This window comes from Lotus japonicus, chromosome 1 (genome assembly GCF_012489685.1).
Source record: "Lotus japonicus ecotype B-129 chromosome 1, LjGifu_v1.2".
Classification (NCBI taxonomy): Eukaryota; Viridiplantae; Streptophyta; class Magnoliopsida; order Fabales; family Fabaceae; genus Lotus; species Lotus japonicus.
In genome coordinates, this window is record NC_080041.1 from 132,732,693 (window position 1) to 132,747,651 (window position 14,959).

At 34.9% G+C, this 14,959-nt stretch overlaps 1 protein-coding gene and 1 long non-coding RNA gene across 2 annotated transcripts; one reads left to right on the plus strand and one right to left on the minus strand.

Annotated features, from left to right (window-relative positions):
• Positions 1-2,779: 2,779 nt before the first annotated feature.
• On the minus strand, positions 2,780-4,434 carry LOC130730987 (chitinase 10-like). The gene is made up of 2 exons (XM_057583160.1): positions 3,888-4,434; positions 2,780-3,366 (listed from the first exon to the last, which is right to left on the minus strand). Exons 1-2 carry the CDS (start codon positions 4,370-4,372, stop codon positions 3,000-3,002), a joined length of 852 nt encoding a protein of 283 aa, XP_057439143.1. The 5' UTR covers positions 4,373-4,434; the 3' UTR covers positions 2,780-2,999.
• Positions 4,435-5,178: 744 nt separating this feature from the next.
• On the plus strand, positions 5,179-6,614 carry LOC130732718 (uncharacterized). The gene is made up of 3 exons (XR_009017113.1): positions 5,179-5,660; positions 5,860-5,950; positions 6,293-6,614. It is a non-coding gene; the product is annotated as an uncharacterized LOC130732718 (long non-coding RNA).
• The last annotated feature ends 8,345 nt before the right edge of the window (positions 6,615-14,959 follow it).

Here is a 14,959-nt window from a genome sequence, read left to right on the forward strand (position 1 = left end):
GATTTGGTTAATCCCTGGTGCCGGTTGGATTTCGACTGGTGCCCCCAGGGCTGTCGCCAAACGATCCATCTGTCGTGCCAAATGCTGATTATTGGCATTATTATTTTGGAGCACAGGGTTGATTAGCTCACCTATCTGTCGAGATAGCATGTTAACCATTTCATGGTTACTATCATCTACTTGCTGCCTAATGGCTTGAAGTGAACCAGTATTCATACCTGTAGATAAATAAATTTGTGAACTAGATCCAGGAATAGGGGGACTAACTCGACTTCCCAAGTTTAGCATTGTTCCATTTGCCCCAAAAGGGGGTATGCTGAATGGGGGAACATTTTCAGGGAACGTCGAATACGTGCCTTGTATGCCTTGCATCATAGATGTAGGCATACCATAAGGCATGTCCCTCGTAATCGTTGGAACGATTTGTGCCTGTACTGATGTAGATACAGGCGTTTCTGCAACTGCAGAAATTGCCACGTTCTGGGTTGGCATACTGGTGCCATGCCCCATTCCAGTAGAAACTTCTTCATTATTGTTACCGCTACTTCCCCCAGGGCTACTCTGATTACCCACGTTAGATCCTTGAGGGGAGGTTCTTCCTCGATTACTTGCCATACTCAAAGTCTTACCACTTCTCAGGTGCATATAAATCACAATCAAGGCAAGTAGCAAATACCAAATAGCATGCAATAAACCCAAACACACAAAATGCTTCTGTAAAACTTAGTTTTCACAAAAACGGTCCCACCAGGTGTGCCAATTTGTTTACACGGACTTTTGGTAAACAAATATCCTCTTAGTTCGACTAAAGGAAGTTTAGATTCGGGGTCCTTTTGACAAAACGCTTTGCCAAAGTGTAGTGTGTGAACGAATGTATTCTCGACAACAATAAACAACTCAAACGAAACTGGACTTTATTGAATATGAGTCGATTACAAAACAGTCAAGCAAACTAAAATAACATGAAAGCAAATTTCGACAAAACAAGCTACACACAAGAACTGGAAATCAACAAACTGAAATGCAGGGAAACTAAAGCGTTGGTTCTGCAACATACTCCTCCATTATCACGTTTTGCTCTCGAAGTCTCATTGATGCGGACGTTTAGAGCTTTTGGTGAATTTTCAGAGTTTTTAGTTGGGAACCCTCTTCTTCTGCTGCTGCTTCCTCTATTTATAGTGTTCTTTCTGCCCATGTTCTTGGCGGTTTTTCTTGGATGCATGATGGCTTCGTGGGCTTTGAATTTTGGCGCCATACCCCACGTTTAGCCGATGGTCTTCGCGCACGTGACTCTATTGCCACGTGGATGGTTCTGAGTCGTGGGCAACCGTTGCTATTCGTGGCATCGTGGGTGTACGCACGTGCTTGTAGTTGCTTGTTATTCGGTAACTGCCTCTTCCATTAAGATGATCGAGATTTCTTCATCTTCTGAGTGTGTCGAGTTATGGCTTTTACTAACTTGTCTTTGAGGGACATCGTGTGCTGAGTTGCCGGCTTCGCCAAACCCTTTCTGTCGAGAAACCACTTTTGCACCATGATGTCGAGAATTGTAGTACTTGTAATTTTGGCTTAACATGAGAATGAATAACATATTTGTGTTTTGATTGAGTAACAAACAAAAGACCTTATAAATGCAGTTACCGACTTACCGTGACATTTGGGAGCGAGAAAGAGTGGATGGCATGAGTTACCTGATCAGTCTGCTTCCTGTTCTGTTTCTATTTTGTCTCTTGGCTCTTCTTTAGGCTTGTTACTTAGGGGTTACCTACAAAGAAGAGACAAGGCCAAGAACACAGCTTCTTGAGGAGAAAGATCACTTCAGCTACCAAAATATCTAAGATGCAACCGAAATGATTTTTTTAGATCAATTACAATTTATGAAAAATGGTCCATCTCCATACTACAAACATCCCATAAACATTTGAAATGATAAATGAAAATTACAAAGTAATTAATGTGATATATAAAGAAAGAGGTGGCAAGAAAATTAGATGTCTCTTGTATTTTTGGATTTATATCCCTAGGTATATTACTAATTTTTTTTCTCCTTGGTATTATTACTAATAATTAAGTTGCTTTATTTATTGTTATCTCGAAAAATAAATGTTCTTCATTATAAATCACTCGACAATCAACACTAACACTAAGATAATATTTTCCAAATACATTATTTTTCTTTATATTTCTCTTCATATATTACTTATTTCTCTTTTTTTTTTATCTTTCTTCTGTTCTATATCCATTGGCTTTACACCAATTTTTATTGTTTTTAAGAAAAAAAAAATTGTTAAGTTTGGCTCCAATCATCACCACTGGTTAGAGGATGCTTTTTGGGACCACATGTCAATTATAGAAGTACTTACCGATTATCCATCAGCACAATTCTCACATTAAGAGTGGAAATCAAATACAAACTTTTGAGATAAAGTGTTATGTTCTTACCGACTGAGTCTGCAATTCTGCATGTATTAATTTTAAGTTTGAGCATGTGTGGAACCCTTTAGTTTTCACAAAAGTAATATTATAGCTAGGCATAAATGTGAACGCTGATTTCCATTATTTGGGGGCTTCTCCTCCAAGAAAAAACTTCAATGCTAACAACCTCCAACTCCAATCTTTAACTAAACTATTTGCACGATAACTGTTTTATTAGGACATGGTTGGCGCACACATACAAATTGAATATTTAAATGATTATTGAGTGCAATAAAACAAACTTACAGCAATAGGGAGTGAACCACCCACGACGTTAGGATAGATCCAAAATTCCAAATACATGTGACAAATGTAAATCAATTTATCATATATGATATTTGAAATCGACAATAGAATGACATCGCTCTCTAATATAAAACTTTTCATTCATCAGTTTCTAAGGATAAACTACAGACAGAAAATACCACGAAGCAGGTGCATGCTATTGATTTGAAGTTTGGCTAGAGAAAAGAACCCACAAAAGAAAGAAAGAGAAAAATACACAACTAAAACCAAGGAAAAAATTAAAAGGATTTTTGATATGCACAATCCAAGTTAGGTCCAGTGTCCACATTGAATAACTTGGCATATCTTTTGAAAAATCCAATCCTATCATCCACTCTTGCATCACCGGGAATTCCACATTCAAGTCCACCATTGATTATGTTAGTCACCAAGCCATAACCTTCTGTTCTGTTAGCTGCTATGTCACCTTCTGTTGGCACATATTTTCCAACCATCACATTGTGGCAAGAAGGTATTGGCTTTCTCTCTGTCATCCAAAACCACAGAGCAGTTTTGAAGGCAATCACAGAATTGTTAGACACAATCTCAGGGTTCCTCAGCCCATCAAATCCTAAAGCCTTCCCTGCTGGCCCATAGTTGAAATTCCTGCAAAAAAATTGATTCCATTTAACCAAGAACCCAGATGCTCCTTAACTAGAAATAATGTGCAGATGGTAAACAACCGCATATCAATAAGCACGTATCACATATTATAAACTATAACATAAGCGCGTATGTAAGTGTTTGGAAAAACTTATGTAACTAACTTATGGTATATTGATAAGTTGTTTAGATTAGCTAATTAATAAGAATTTATGCTTATCTATAACCTCTTTTCATCTTATTTCAACAAGTTTCTCAAATTAGCTTGTGAATAAGCGCTATGGCACCCTAATTTGAGAAGTTTATTGAAATAAGTTCAAACTAGCTGATTATAATCACTTATTCATTAAGTTACTATAAGAAATTTATGAAAATAAGTTCAAAACAGCTAAAAGAAAGGCTATAAGTTATTTTTTAAAGTTTATCAAAACACATTTATAAGTGTTTATGCTATAATATTAGTTCTAATAAGCTCTTTCAAAGTAATAGATCAATATTCTAATAACAATCTGCAAGCACTGTACCAAGAAAGTTGAATTGGTCCTCTTCCTTTGTAACTTTTGCCAGGGTAGCAAGGCCATTCTTTGTTACTAGCATCACAGTAGTTGCTCTGAGGATTGATTTCTTCCTTGAAGCACAAGCCCCAAGCATATGGGCCATCAGGTGCAGTGGCCCAGCCACCTGTGGTTTCATGGGAAATCTGAGCTAGGAATGCAGCGATTTCACGCTTGCGCGTGGCTAAAGAACCTGTGGTGCCGAATTTAGGGAAGTGTTTGGATGCATGGATGAAGGACTTGTAGGAGTAGAAGTTCTTTGCAGGGCATGCACTGTCATCTTTGTGGAGGAAAATGGAGTGAAAAAGCTTTTTTCTAATTAGAGAAGAGATGGGTCTAATAGGTGGTGAGCCCCATTCTTCAGCTCCCAGAGATGCAGAGTAGGAAAGAGCAATGAAGCAAAAAATTAAGGTGGAGAGAAAGGGACCAATAAAGGAGAAGGAGAATAATGTCATTGATGAAATTGGGTTAAGTGTCACTAAGAACTAGTCTTTGTTAAGGGAATAAGAGCAAGCACAAAGGCTTTTATAGACAGATGAAGACCAAGACGACAAATCTAGAAAGATGAAGAGTACAGTTCAAGTGCAACATGTTTAATTCTTTTTAACTAGGGTATCACATTTGAGTTTTGTATGTGATATTTTATGGGGAGAGTTGGTCCCATAAGAATGTAGATATTCGCGAATCATAAAATTGCATTCCTATATTTCTGGTTAGGAAAAAGAAAAACAGATGTGAAGAGGGAATGATCAGAAGAAGACTTGCATGGCAAAGCTACTAATTTGGTGGATCTGAATCACATGAAATTAAATGTTGTTGTCGTGCGTGGTGGTATTATTTAACAAAACTGATTGAAACATTTTTTATAAGCTTATTGTAATTAATCTGATTATTTTTTCTTATAGAATATCCTATTTTCATTTTCCTACCTTGGTTCCTGTTGAGATTCCTAGCTTATGGGCTACTTTAGTGTTAGCGCCTCACCTAATCTATACTAGATACAAAACACAAGCCCTTTAGAACGACGAAATTCCGACATGGCGTTCTCCCAGCAACTTGCCACGCGTCAGCTTCTCCCGCTTCCTTTCAAGGCTGTTACGGTTTATTCTTCCCTGCTCCCTTTAATGTTGTTAGCTTAGTTGTAAGGGATGTATATGTTTATTAGCTGGGATAAATATGGTTTTCAAACTATGCATATTTCAGATCATATACAAATGTTTGCATATTATGTTTGTATAATATTTCTCCCGGTTGAAAAGTTTTATCCACGATTTTCCCAGTTCCCACTGCTAGCTAGCTGTCTGGGATTCTTATGTTTCTCCCACTTTTAAAATTTGAAATTTGAAATCCACCTCAAGTCCATTTTCACATACTGTATTGCTCCCGGTTTGTGTTTTTTCCAGCTATATATAAATTAAGAGCAAGGCTTTCGGATCTACCACACCCATCCACCAACACTCAATTGCTTTCCCACCTCCAGCCAACGCCTCCTTCATCTTGTGTGTGAAGCCACACACAGCAACTTCCAAACCCCGGTGCTTCCGAAAAATCCATCGATAAGATCTCCTCCTCCTCCTCCTCCCTTTTGCTCATTTATCTTTGACCATTTTCTTCTTTCAATCGTTTTTTTGTTGTTCTTCTTCTCCTTTGTTTTCATATATCAGAACAAGAGAGTGAGAGAGTGGGAATCGTTTTTATGCTCCACCCACACCTTCCATGCAAGACAAGTTTGAAGATAATGAGGTGGTGTAAATTTGAATTAATGAGTCCCTATTTTCTGCCAGATTTTAGAACTTGAATGTATAGTTAATGATATACATAAACAGGAAGAAATATTGATTTTAATTTTTTGAAAACATGCAACTTGCCTTGATTTTGCTTTCCAATTTAAGCCTCTCTTTTGATTGGGATGTATCTTTTTTTTGCTACATGATGCATGCAGGTGATTTTTTATTGGGAAAAGAGAAGGAGGTGGATGGATGAATGTTAACGAGAAAGAGAACTCTCTGGAATTTGGAGAAAGAGAGTGGGAGGTTGTGCGTTTCAGAATTAGCCTATGTGTCTTTTGTCTCTAGCTTTTCTCCATGTTACGTTTTACTATAATTTATTACTAAAAAATTATTAGCCTTTGGTTTTCTTCATGACAGTTTCAGAATAAAACTTGCTTCATTTTTCTGTTGATAACTGCAAATTGCTATATTCTATCATAGTTAGTTAATCTATTATGTGAATGGATTATTCAGTTATTAGGAAGTTAGCTAAGTATAAAAAAAGGCGAGGGAATTAGATTTTTCCTGACCATTATTTCTCTTAGAATCTTCTCCTTGAATGGCTATGTATCTTTAATAGGATTAACACTGGTTTTTCTTCTGCAGTTTGGTTTCAACTGTAAGGGAGGAACAAGAGGGCTAGAAATAAAGCCATAACAAACACAACCACCACTACAATGGCAGTGATAAGCAGATGGTGTTCCTTCTTTTTTATGTTTTTGAACTGAGGGTGGGGGCTGATGCTGTTGCACGGGTTGCTAACAAGTTATCCACATAGACCTTGATTTCCTGTTAATTTGCACTAGAAAAATTAGCTTGCAAGGCTAATTAAACTGGTAGTATTGTACAATAATGAGTTTGTAAGTATGAATTGACTGTCATTGAATATTCTAATTTAATGATTTTGCTGTCAAAAGCTGAAGGACATATTGTGTGTGTTTGATCTCATCTTTAGGAGCCTTAGTATTAAGTCTCACTGATGATAATTACTTTTAGTTGGTTCTGTAATTGTTTGTGTTCATCATCAAGCCCGTGCTTATATACTAATACAGCTGATGATCTTCACAGGCTCAGGGTTGAGTGTGCCCTGTTATTTCTTTATACCATGTTATTTGTGTTCATCATCAAGCATCATGTGTTCATGTTTAATACTTCAATCATATAAAATTGTGTTCTTTTAGAAATACACTGCTTTGAATTTTTGACTACTGAATAGCAATTACTGTGAAGTAATTAATGCATTTGATATTGTTGTCTGGGGTGAGTTCACAGAACAATGGTGTTGAGATCATTCATCCTGCAACACACTTGCTTCCAACATACAAATTGTGTGTCAAACCTTCTTTCTAGCATTCCCAACAGAAGCAACTTTCACTGAAAATTAGTAGAAGGGTGGGAGTTTTAGCAGCCATGTAAAATTAATTCCACCCTCTTGCTTCAGAGGAGTGACTTAAAATAGCCACTTCTCCATAATTAAACTTGCAAAAGCCAAATATAAGGTCCACACAGTAATCTATTTGGTCTAACATGTTCACTTTGAATTTAGCTTAGAATAGAATATAGTCACAAGAATTGACTTATCTATTTCAGTGAAGTGCACTGATTTATGCTCCTATTTTCCCTCTTCAAATTAAAGCATACACAAAAAAACGAATAAAACAAGACAAAGTTCAACTTAACAGAAGATATGCATAATCTCTTTTTTTATATTATTCAATGGTTTTCACCATTTCGTCCTCAATATAAGTATCCTCATCAACTCTCTATTTCATATGCACAAAGCTGACTGTTTGATTTGGTTTTCTTACCACCGTCCTTGCATTGCACGGGATGATATGAATTGTAATGATACAACACGTGGAGGACGTGTTGACATCAGTGGTTCAATAATTTTCAACATCTCCACTCTCTGTCTTATAAATATATAGTGAACCATTGTGTTGACATCAGTGGTTCAATAATTTTCAACATCTCCACTCTCTGTCTTTAGCTTTGTTATAAGTTTTTGAAAAATAAGGTTTCTTTTATTCCCTTTATCAATTAAATTGTGATTTTTATATTTATTATCAGCATTGAATGTGAAACACAAGAGTAATGCACTGAGCCAAAAACAGTGGTAATTAAAAGAAGAAATTTCATGTGAATAGACATAAATAGATAAGTGATAGTGGCAATTAAAAGAAGAAATTTCATGTGAATAGACATAAAAGAGATAAGTGATAGTGGCAATTAAAAGAAGAAATTTCATGTAAATAAACATAAAAAGATAAGTGACAGAATCAGTAGTAGTGTTAATGATAGGAGTAGTGACATGAAGTCCAAAAATAGATGCAAAGAAACAAAGTGACAAAACTCACCAATGATGGTCATGCTTGCCCCCTCTAAATTTTTCCTTTTTTTACTGTTCCGACCTCTTTTGGTTTCTGGATTAAAATAGTTGCACTTATGTTCACTGATGAATTCTTTCTGTTTTATTATGATCACTCAAACTTGACTTATATCCCGTGTAGATAATGATTTGTATTGATAACATTTACGACAACTGAACTACTAAAATAATAGATTGCTTCTGTCAGATGGTATGGTTTTAACCAACTTGCTTAACATTTTTATTTGGTAATTAAGGATCTTATTAGATTGCTTTGATGCAAACAGAACTTGCTTGCACATGTTTATGAATATTTTCGCGACAGTGACGTTTACAACTGGCTCTTGAGAGGACCAACTGGAAAGAAAGTTGATTATAAATTCTCAGTGTTCCTTGGCCTACATATGCGAGGTTTGGAAGGGGTTGGAGAACCTTATGCACATCATATGGATTGAAGGAAGGGGAAACGTTAACTTTTTTTATTTACCAATAAAAAAATTGGTCTTATTGATGTATTAAATCGATATTGAGACCCCATAGGATGCCCTGTAAGTTTCCTGTCAAGTTATTGTTCGCAACTGTTTTTTTTTTTTTTCATTGATTGGTTGGTGTTTTAATTTACAAGCAATGGAGTGTGTTGAAAATACCTTTTATGCATCATATAATAAGTTAGATATTATGTACTATATATGTAGGAAATATGTTGTATTAAATAATTTCTGCTCACATACTCACCGTGCAAAGCACGGGCTTATATACTAGTCTATTTACAGAAGAAGAAAACAAGTTGGTCTCATAAGAATGTAGATATTCGCGAATCATAAATTTGCATTCCTATATTTCTGGTTAGGAAAAAGAAAAACAAATGTGAAGAGGGAATGATCAGAAGAAGACTTGCATGGCAAAGTGATGACCCGGGTTTATATGATGTTTTTATGGTTTTTCCTTGTAGGTTTTGAGTCTTTTTCTTGTGTCTCATGTAGTGTTTCATGCATTCTCATGCATTTTTACTTTTATTTGTGCATTTGCATTAGTTTAGTAATTATGTAGTTTTATAAGGACTTTAGTTGCATTTTAGTATAGTTTTGAGTCTTTTGTTATTTGTCATTAGTTTTGAGTCCCTTGTGCAATTAAATGGTTGGTATTCTTGATATTTTTCCTTGAGCTTTAATGAGAGTAATCAGGTCTGAAACTGAAGAAGAAGGAAGGTCAAGAAGCTTGGTGAATTGAAGGGAGGCTTAAAGAGGCATAAAGAGGAGTTAAAATGAAGATCAAGGGACTTTCCAGCGAGTCTGAGCGCCTAGGCATGCTCCATTGGCGCCTAGGCGCCAATTGCCCTGTTCCAGAAATTGGAATTGGCGCTTAGGCGCTCTGAATTGGCGCCTAGGCGCCAATTACCTTCCAGATGCACTTTTTCAGCATGGAATTGGCGCTCTGAATTAGCGCCTAAGCGCTCGGAACAGCCCAAACTCGTGATTTTTGCCTATAAATAGAATTTTAGTCATTTTCTTTTGGAATTTTTGATATCAATTCCATTTTTACATAAGTTTAAAGGTAGAGGATCATCTAGGAGAGTGAGAGAAGGCTTCCAAGCTTGTGTTCATGGGTCTTAGCCAAGCATGGCTCTAATCTCTCTTCTTTACTTTGGTTTTCTTGTAAGACTTTCCCTTTTAAGTTATAATCTTAAGTTCTTTCCCACATGTTCTTCTTCTTTCCTTGAATCCCATATCCATGCTTTATGTTTCAAGTTAGAACATGTGCTAGCTTTATACTTTTCTATAATTAGAACGGAAGTTTGTTATAGATTAGGGACTTGTTATAGGATTACCTCTTCTATACTTGCTACTAGGAATAGAGGAAGGGTTGGGGTTTGTTGGCCTGAACTTCATAATCTTTATGCTTCAAACAAATGTTTAAGTACACAAGGAATTGGGCTTATCTTTTGGTTTGAAAGAATTATCTATGCGAGGCATCGATAGGTAGTTGCTTAGGCTATAACATCAAGGAGAGATTCATGAGAACATGTGCTTAGAATGATGTGCTTGAATTGATTAGTTGAGCAAGAACCCAAAGTAAATCACTCTTTCTTTTCATTCTCTGTTTCATTTCTGAATTTATATTTTCTTTTTCCTTATTATTACTTCGTCATATGTTTGCCTCAATAAAACAAACCTTCAAACTCAAAGATTGAACTGAATCTATTCACTCACAATCCCTGTGGTTCGATATTTAAAACCGGGTGGATTCGTACACTTGCGGATTTACCAACACAAAACTACTAATTTGGTGGATCTGAATCACATGAAGTTAAATGTTGTTGTCGTGCGTGGTGGTATTATTTAACAAAACTGATTGAAACATTTTTTATAAGCTTATTGTAATTAATCTGATTATTTTTTCTTATAGAATATCCTATTTTCATTTTCCTACCTTGGTTCCTGTTGAGATTCCTAGCTTATGGGCTACTTTAGTGTTAGCGCCTCACCCAATCTATATACAGAAGAAGAAAACAAGTAACAGAAGAAACAATACAAATAAGTTAAACCAGAGTTGATTTTTGTAGTCATTCTTTTACAAAAATTAAATTGAAATTAAATGAAGTTAGCACAAGTAAAGTAAACCCGCTTTTAGAATTAAATAACTATAAACAGTAAATACCTGACACATTTTCAATTCAAAATGTCTAAACCAATAAATGGAGTCTGATTTTCAAAAGTATAGATATCACTATCGGCCTGCATCCAAGGGATTGAAAAAGGAGTGGCATCTACTGAATGAAATGGTCAATGATTGTTAAAGGTGTACAAGTAGAGCTCAATAAGCCAAAAACTAGAGATCAGAAAACACTGATAGATAATCCAAGCACACAACTCGTGTTTATTTAATTAATTAGCACTTATCTGTTCTTTTATACTTTTAGCACTAATAAGTAACTATATTGATCCATTGTTTGAACTATTCAATTATAGAATGATATTCAATTTTTTTCATATTACAAATCCTCATCAAAATAATTGTCTTTTGTGGAGCGACCTCGTTCTCAACTTCTTTTGATATGAATCATTGAATTTATCCTGTGGTTGAGATGGGCTAAAGAAAGAACCCCGCAGAAGAGTGCGATTTCTATTGCATCACTCTTACTATAATATGTTTTTTTTTTCATAACAGAATAACAATAATCTTTAGAGTCATCTGAGCTCAAACTATTGTTTAAGATTTAATTTTAATGTCACCCTTATTTCTTTTCTCGCCTTTACCGCACTTATAAATGCAGAAATCAATTACACACTGCACTTATAAGCGGTACACAAATAATATATTTCCCACATTAAAAAACACGTTAAAGGGTGGCATGAATATTTATAAGAGTGATATTAAAATCAATTCCATTATTGATTTAGGTCAATGGAGTCCTAAGAGCATCTCCAATGGGGGTTGCTTAAATCCAGTTGGCAACTTAAGCAACGTTGCTTATTTTGGAGTATCACTGGAGCAACATGACGTGGCAGTTGAGTTGCTTAAATTTAAGCAACAGTTGCTTATTTAAGCAACGATTGCTTATTTTCTCTCTCCTTACTTTTTGACTAAAAAAACATATTTTCTCTTTCATTCATGTACTTGTATAGTGTCATTACCTTGAAATAATATAAATATAAGAGGTATAATGGGACACAACTAAAAGTAAACTAAGCAACCGTGGTTGGAGCGAATTCTGCTTGGGTTGCTTAAATCCTATGTGTCAATTTGGATCCACCGAAATAGTTTTTAAGTAACCCAACTAGCAACTATGCATTTTTTTTTTTGACAGTAACTAGCAACTATGCATTGGAGATGCTCTAAGCTGAGATATAAATAGGCAAATAAAAATTTGAATATTATTATGATAAGGGACTTAAGCCCACAATAACGTAGTACCAATTTCTTTTTCGCTTATCCAAAATAAAATATAAGGTTGACTTTGGACCAAGGCTCTGTCTATCTTGCTTTGTATTTGGGCCTTTTTGGGCCACCTATGAATGAACAGATTTTTAACGACCGAAAAGAAAGGCTGAGGTTACACAGTAGTTGGTATGTTTGGCAAGAAAAAAAAGATCCACTTTTGAAAAGTGATTGTGGCTGCATCGATCAAATGTGACATGTATTCATCAACTGTAAAATGAGCTAGCTCTATATAAACACATTTCTAGTTGTTAGTGGCTGCAATGGATAATAAGATCTGCACGCACGTTAATCACTAGATGACATATGCACGTCGTAAGAGGGCAGGTAATACGTTTGTTGAATTATCATTCATTTCCTTTTCATCTAGAAATTGAGGCCTCCTAGAAATTAATTAAAATGCTAGCAATAAATTAGCAAGGGGACAAATTAAAGATATATATTCAAAACAAAGAAGAAGACATATATACATCATTAATTTTTCAAGAGAAAAAACCAAGTAGTCTAGCTGGACGTTGAAAATAGGGACTCCCCTTTGGAGCATTCTCTTTTATGAGGTCGCTCCCCTTTTCAAAATTCTTAAGATAAGTTGCCCTACCCTATTCATGTATGACAACCACACAATTTGTTCTACGACGAACCGTGACTTTTAGGTTAAAAAGTCGTCGCCCTAATATTGGCTATGCACAAGATAGAAATGATCAAGAAAAACATATACTTATTGAATTAATTAAGCTTATGTTCAAAGGACAATGAAAAGCATCTCTTTGTCGGTTTTCATGACTGTCAAGTAAGATGGTTCGTATTTACAAGAAACCAGATTGCAAAGCCACTCATACGTGTGTCTTGCTAATTTTGCTAATATTTATAACTTAATTGTCAAAGTAATTTTTTCTTTCTTCTAACTCAGCACCGAAGGACTATGACGGTAATTACCAAAAATCATGGGATGTGTTCGCAAAAGAATCTGACGGACAAGGTCGATCGGTTGTACGAACCTCCCTTTCCTATAAGTCATGAACTTGATCTGTGAGTCTTATTTAATTTTGTGTTTATTTAGAATATGACAAAAAAATGTTTATATAAAAAAGTTAGGGTTCTTATATGTTTAGAAATTAAAAACAGTGTATAAGGGTACTTCTTTTCAATATATTTTTAGCTTATTAAAAAACATGTTACATCCCTGGACAAGTAGTGTAACTAGACATTAGACAACGAGTTATGATATATACACACCTCTCCACTTCTTTTCCACCTCTATTCTATTTATTTCTCTCTTCTTTATCAATCAAATCACATATCACATCTTTACTTTCTCTCTCCTTTATTCCTATCTCTCTCTTCTTCCACCTCTCTACACCTCAAAAGTGAGGTGTAAAGATATAATTATCCGTACCCCTAAAATCAATGGTAATTAAAGGAACCTGCTAGCGGGGGATTACAACATGATGACACAGTTACACTTATAGTCTATGGAAAGCCCATCTTTGTCAAAGATATTGACAAAGAAAGATGATGAATTTAAAAGAAACTTTGATCATAACCTGGCATTGACTAGATGGAATATATATATATATATATATATATATATAGATAGGATGTATCATGTGAGAAAAATGTTCTTCTGTGAGAACATGAGAATAAATCATGACCGTTAGATCTAATCATGAACGGTCCAGATTAAAACATTAAGTCATGTGAGTTTTTAAGAAAGTCACATGACTTTTTTAAGTGATCATGTGAGCATTAAATTGTTTTAATCTGGATCGTTCATGACATGATCAAACGGTCATGATTTATTCTCATTTTCTCACATAAGTACATCTTTCTCATATGATACATCTCATATATATATATATATATATATATATATATATATATATATATGTTTGGCTTAGTTATTATTGATCACATATATGAAATGTGAGATATGTGTTTAATTTCTTAATTGAAGTATGGTCAATATATTTATCGTTAATTTCTTCTATCATAACGACATCGAGCATGCTTGCTTGTTAGTATTATATATGGAATTTACTGGTCCACGAGGAGAAGAGTGCTCAACGAAAAGCCAGCTGGATATTTATGCCAATTCAAGTGGCACATCCAGATTTCACAACCCTTGAAATGGTTTACTTCATATTTTGCAATTAGTGCAACCAAGTTTTTTTTTGCAATTAGTCATGATAATTAAACTAGCGAGTTTAAGATATTCATCAATGAATAATATTTTTTTATAAGCATCAATGAATAAGAAGTACAAAATATTAAAAACTGTAATACTTAATATATACATCATTTTTAAATTTGTATTTTTTACAAATAATTTTCCCTTTTAATTCGTTAATTAATATCCTTGCTATGATACGCGTTTAGTTTGAGTCTTGAATACTCCTCAGATGAACGATCCCGATGACGTCGTCGTGGTTTCAAAGTCAGTGGGATTAGGTTTTCTAATAATGTGGGGCCTACTCTCTAACCACCGTCCGATAGAGAGAGCTGCGCCGTCAACCCTTTTGACCTCATGGGACTATCCCACGTGGTGGAGGATAGGTTGCCCCACCACCATATCATATAATATTGCATTCTTTCGACAATAATGATACGTTCACACCTATTTTTAATACATCTCATTTTCACATATTTTTATTTTTATATATCTCATTTTATCATCTATCACATCACATACTTTCTTTCTTTTATTTTTTCTTTTTTTTCTATTTCTCTTTCTTCCACCTCTCTACCTCATTTTTAACCCTCTATTTTGACAACAAATTAAAGAAGATTGACTAGTACTAGTAATATAATGTAATATAATGTTGTTTACATATATTTTATAAAACGAAGGTACCTTCTTATGCGGAAATCTAATTAATAATAAGCTAGAAACTTTTATAATGAGATTGAATTTGAAAATTGAACAAACTAAGCATGATCAATCCCCTTGGAGAAAGTTACACGGGGAA

Excerpts from the sequence above, each read along its gene's own strand:
- LOC130730987 (XM_057583160.1), bottom strand. The coding sequence starts at position 4,372 with ATGACATTATTCTCCTTCTCCTTTATTGGTCCCTTTCTCTCCACCTTA. Across the intron at positions 3,367-3,887 it reads GGACCAATTCAACTTTCTTG|GAATTTCAACTATGGGCCAG; the intron begins GTACAGTGCTTG and ends ATTTTTTTGCAG.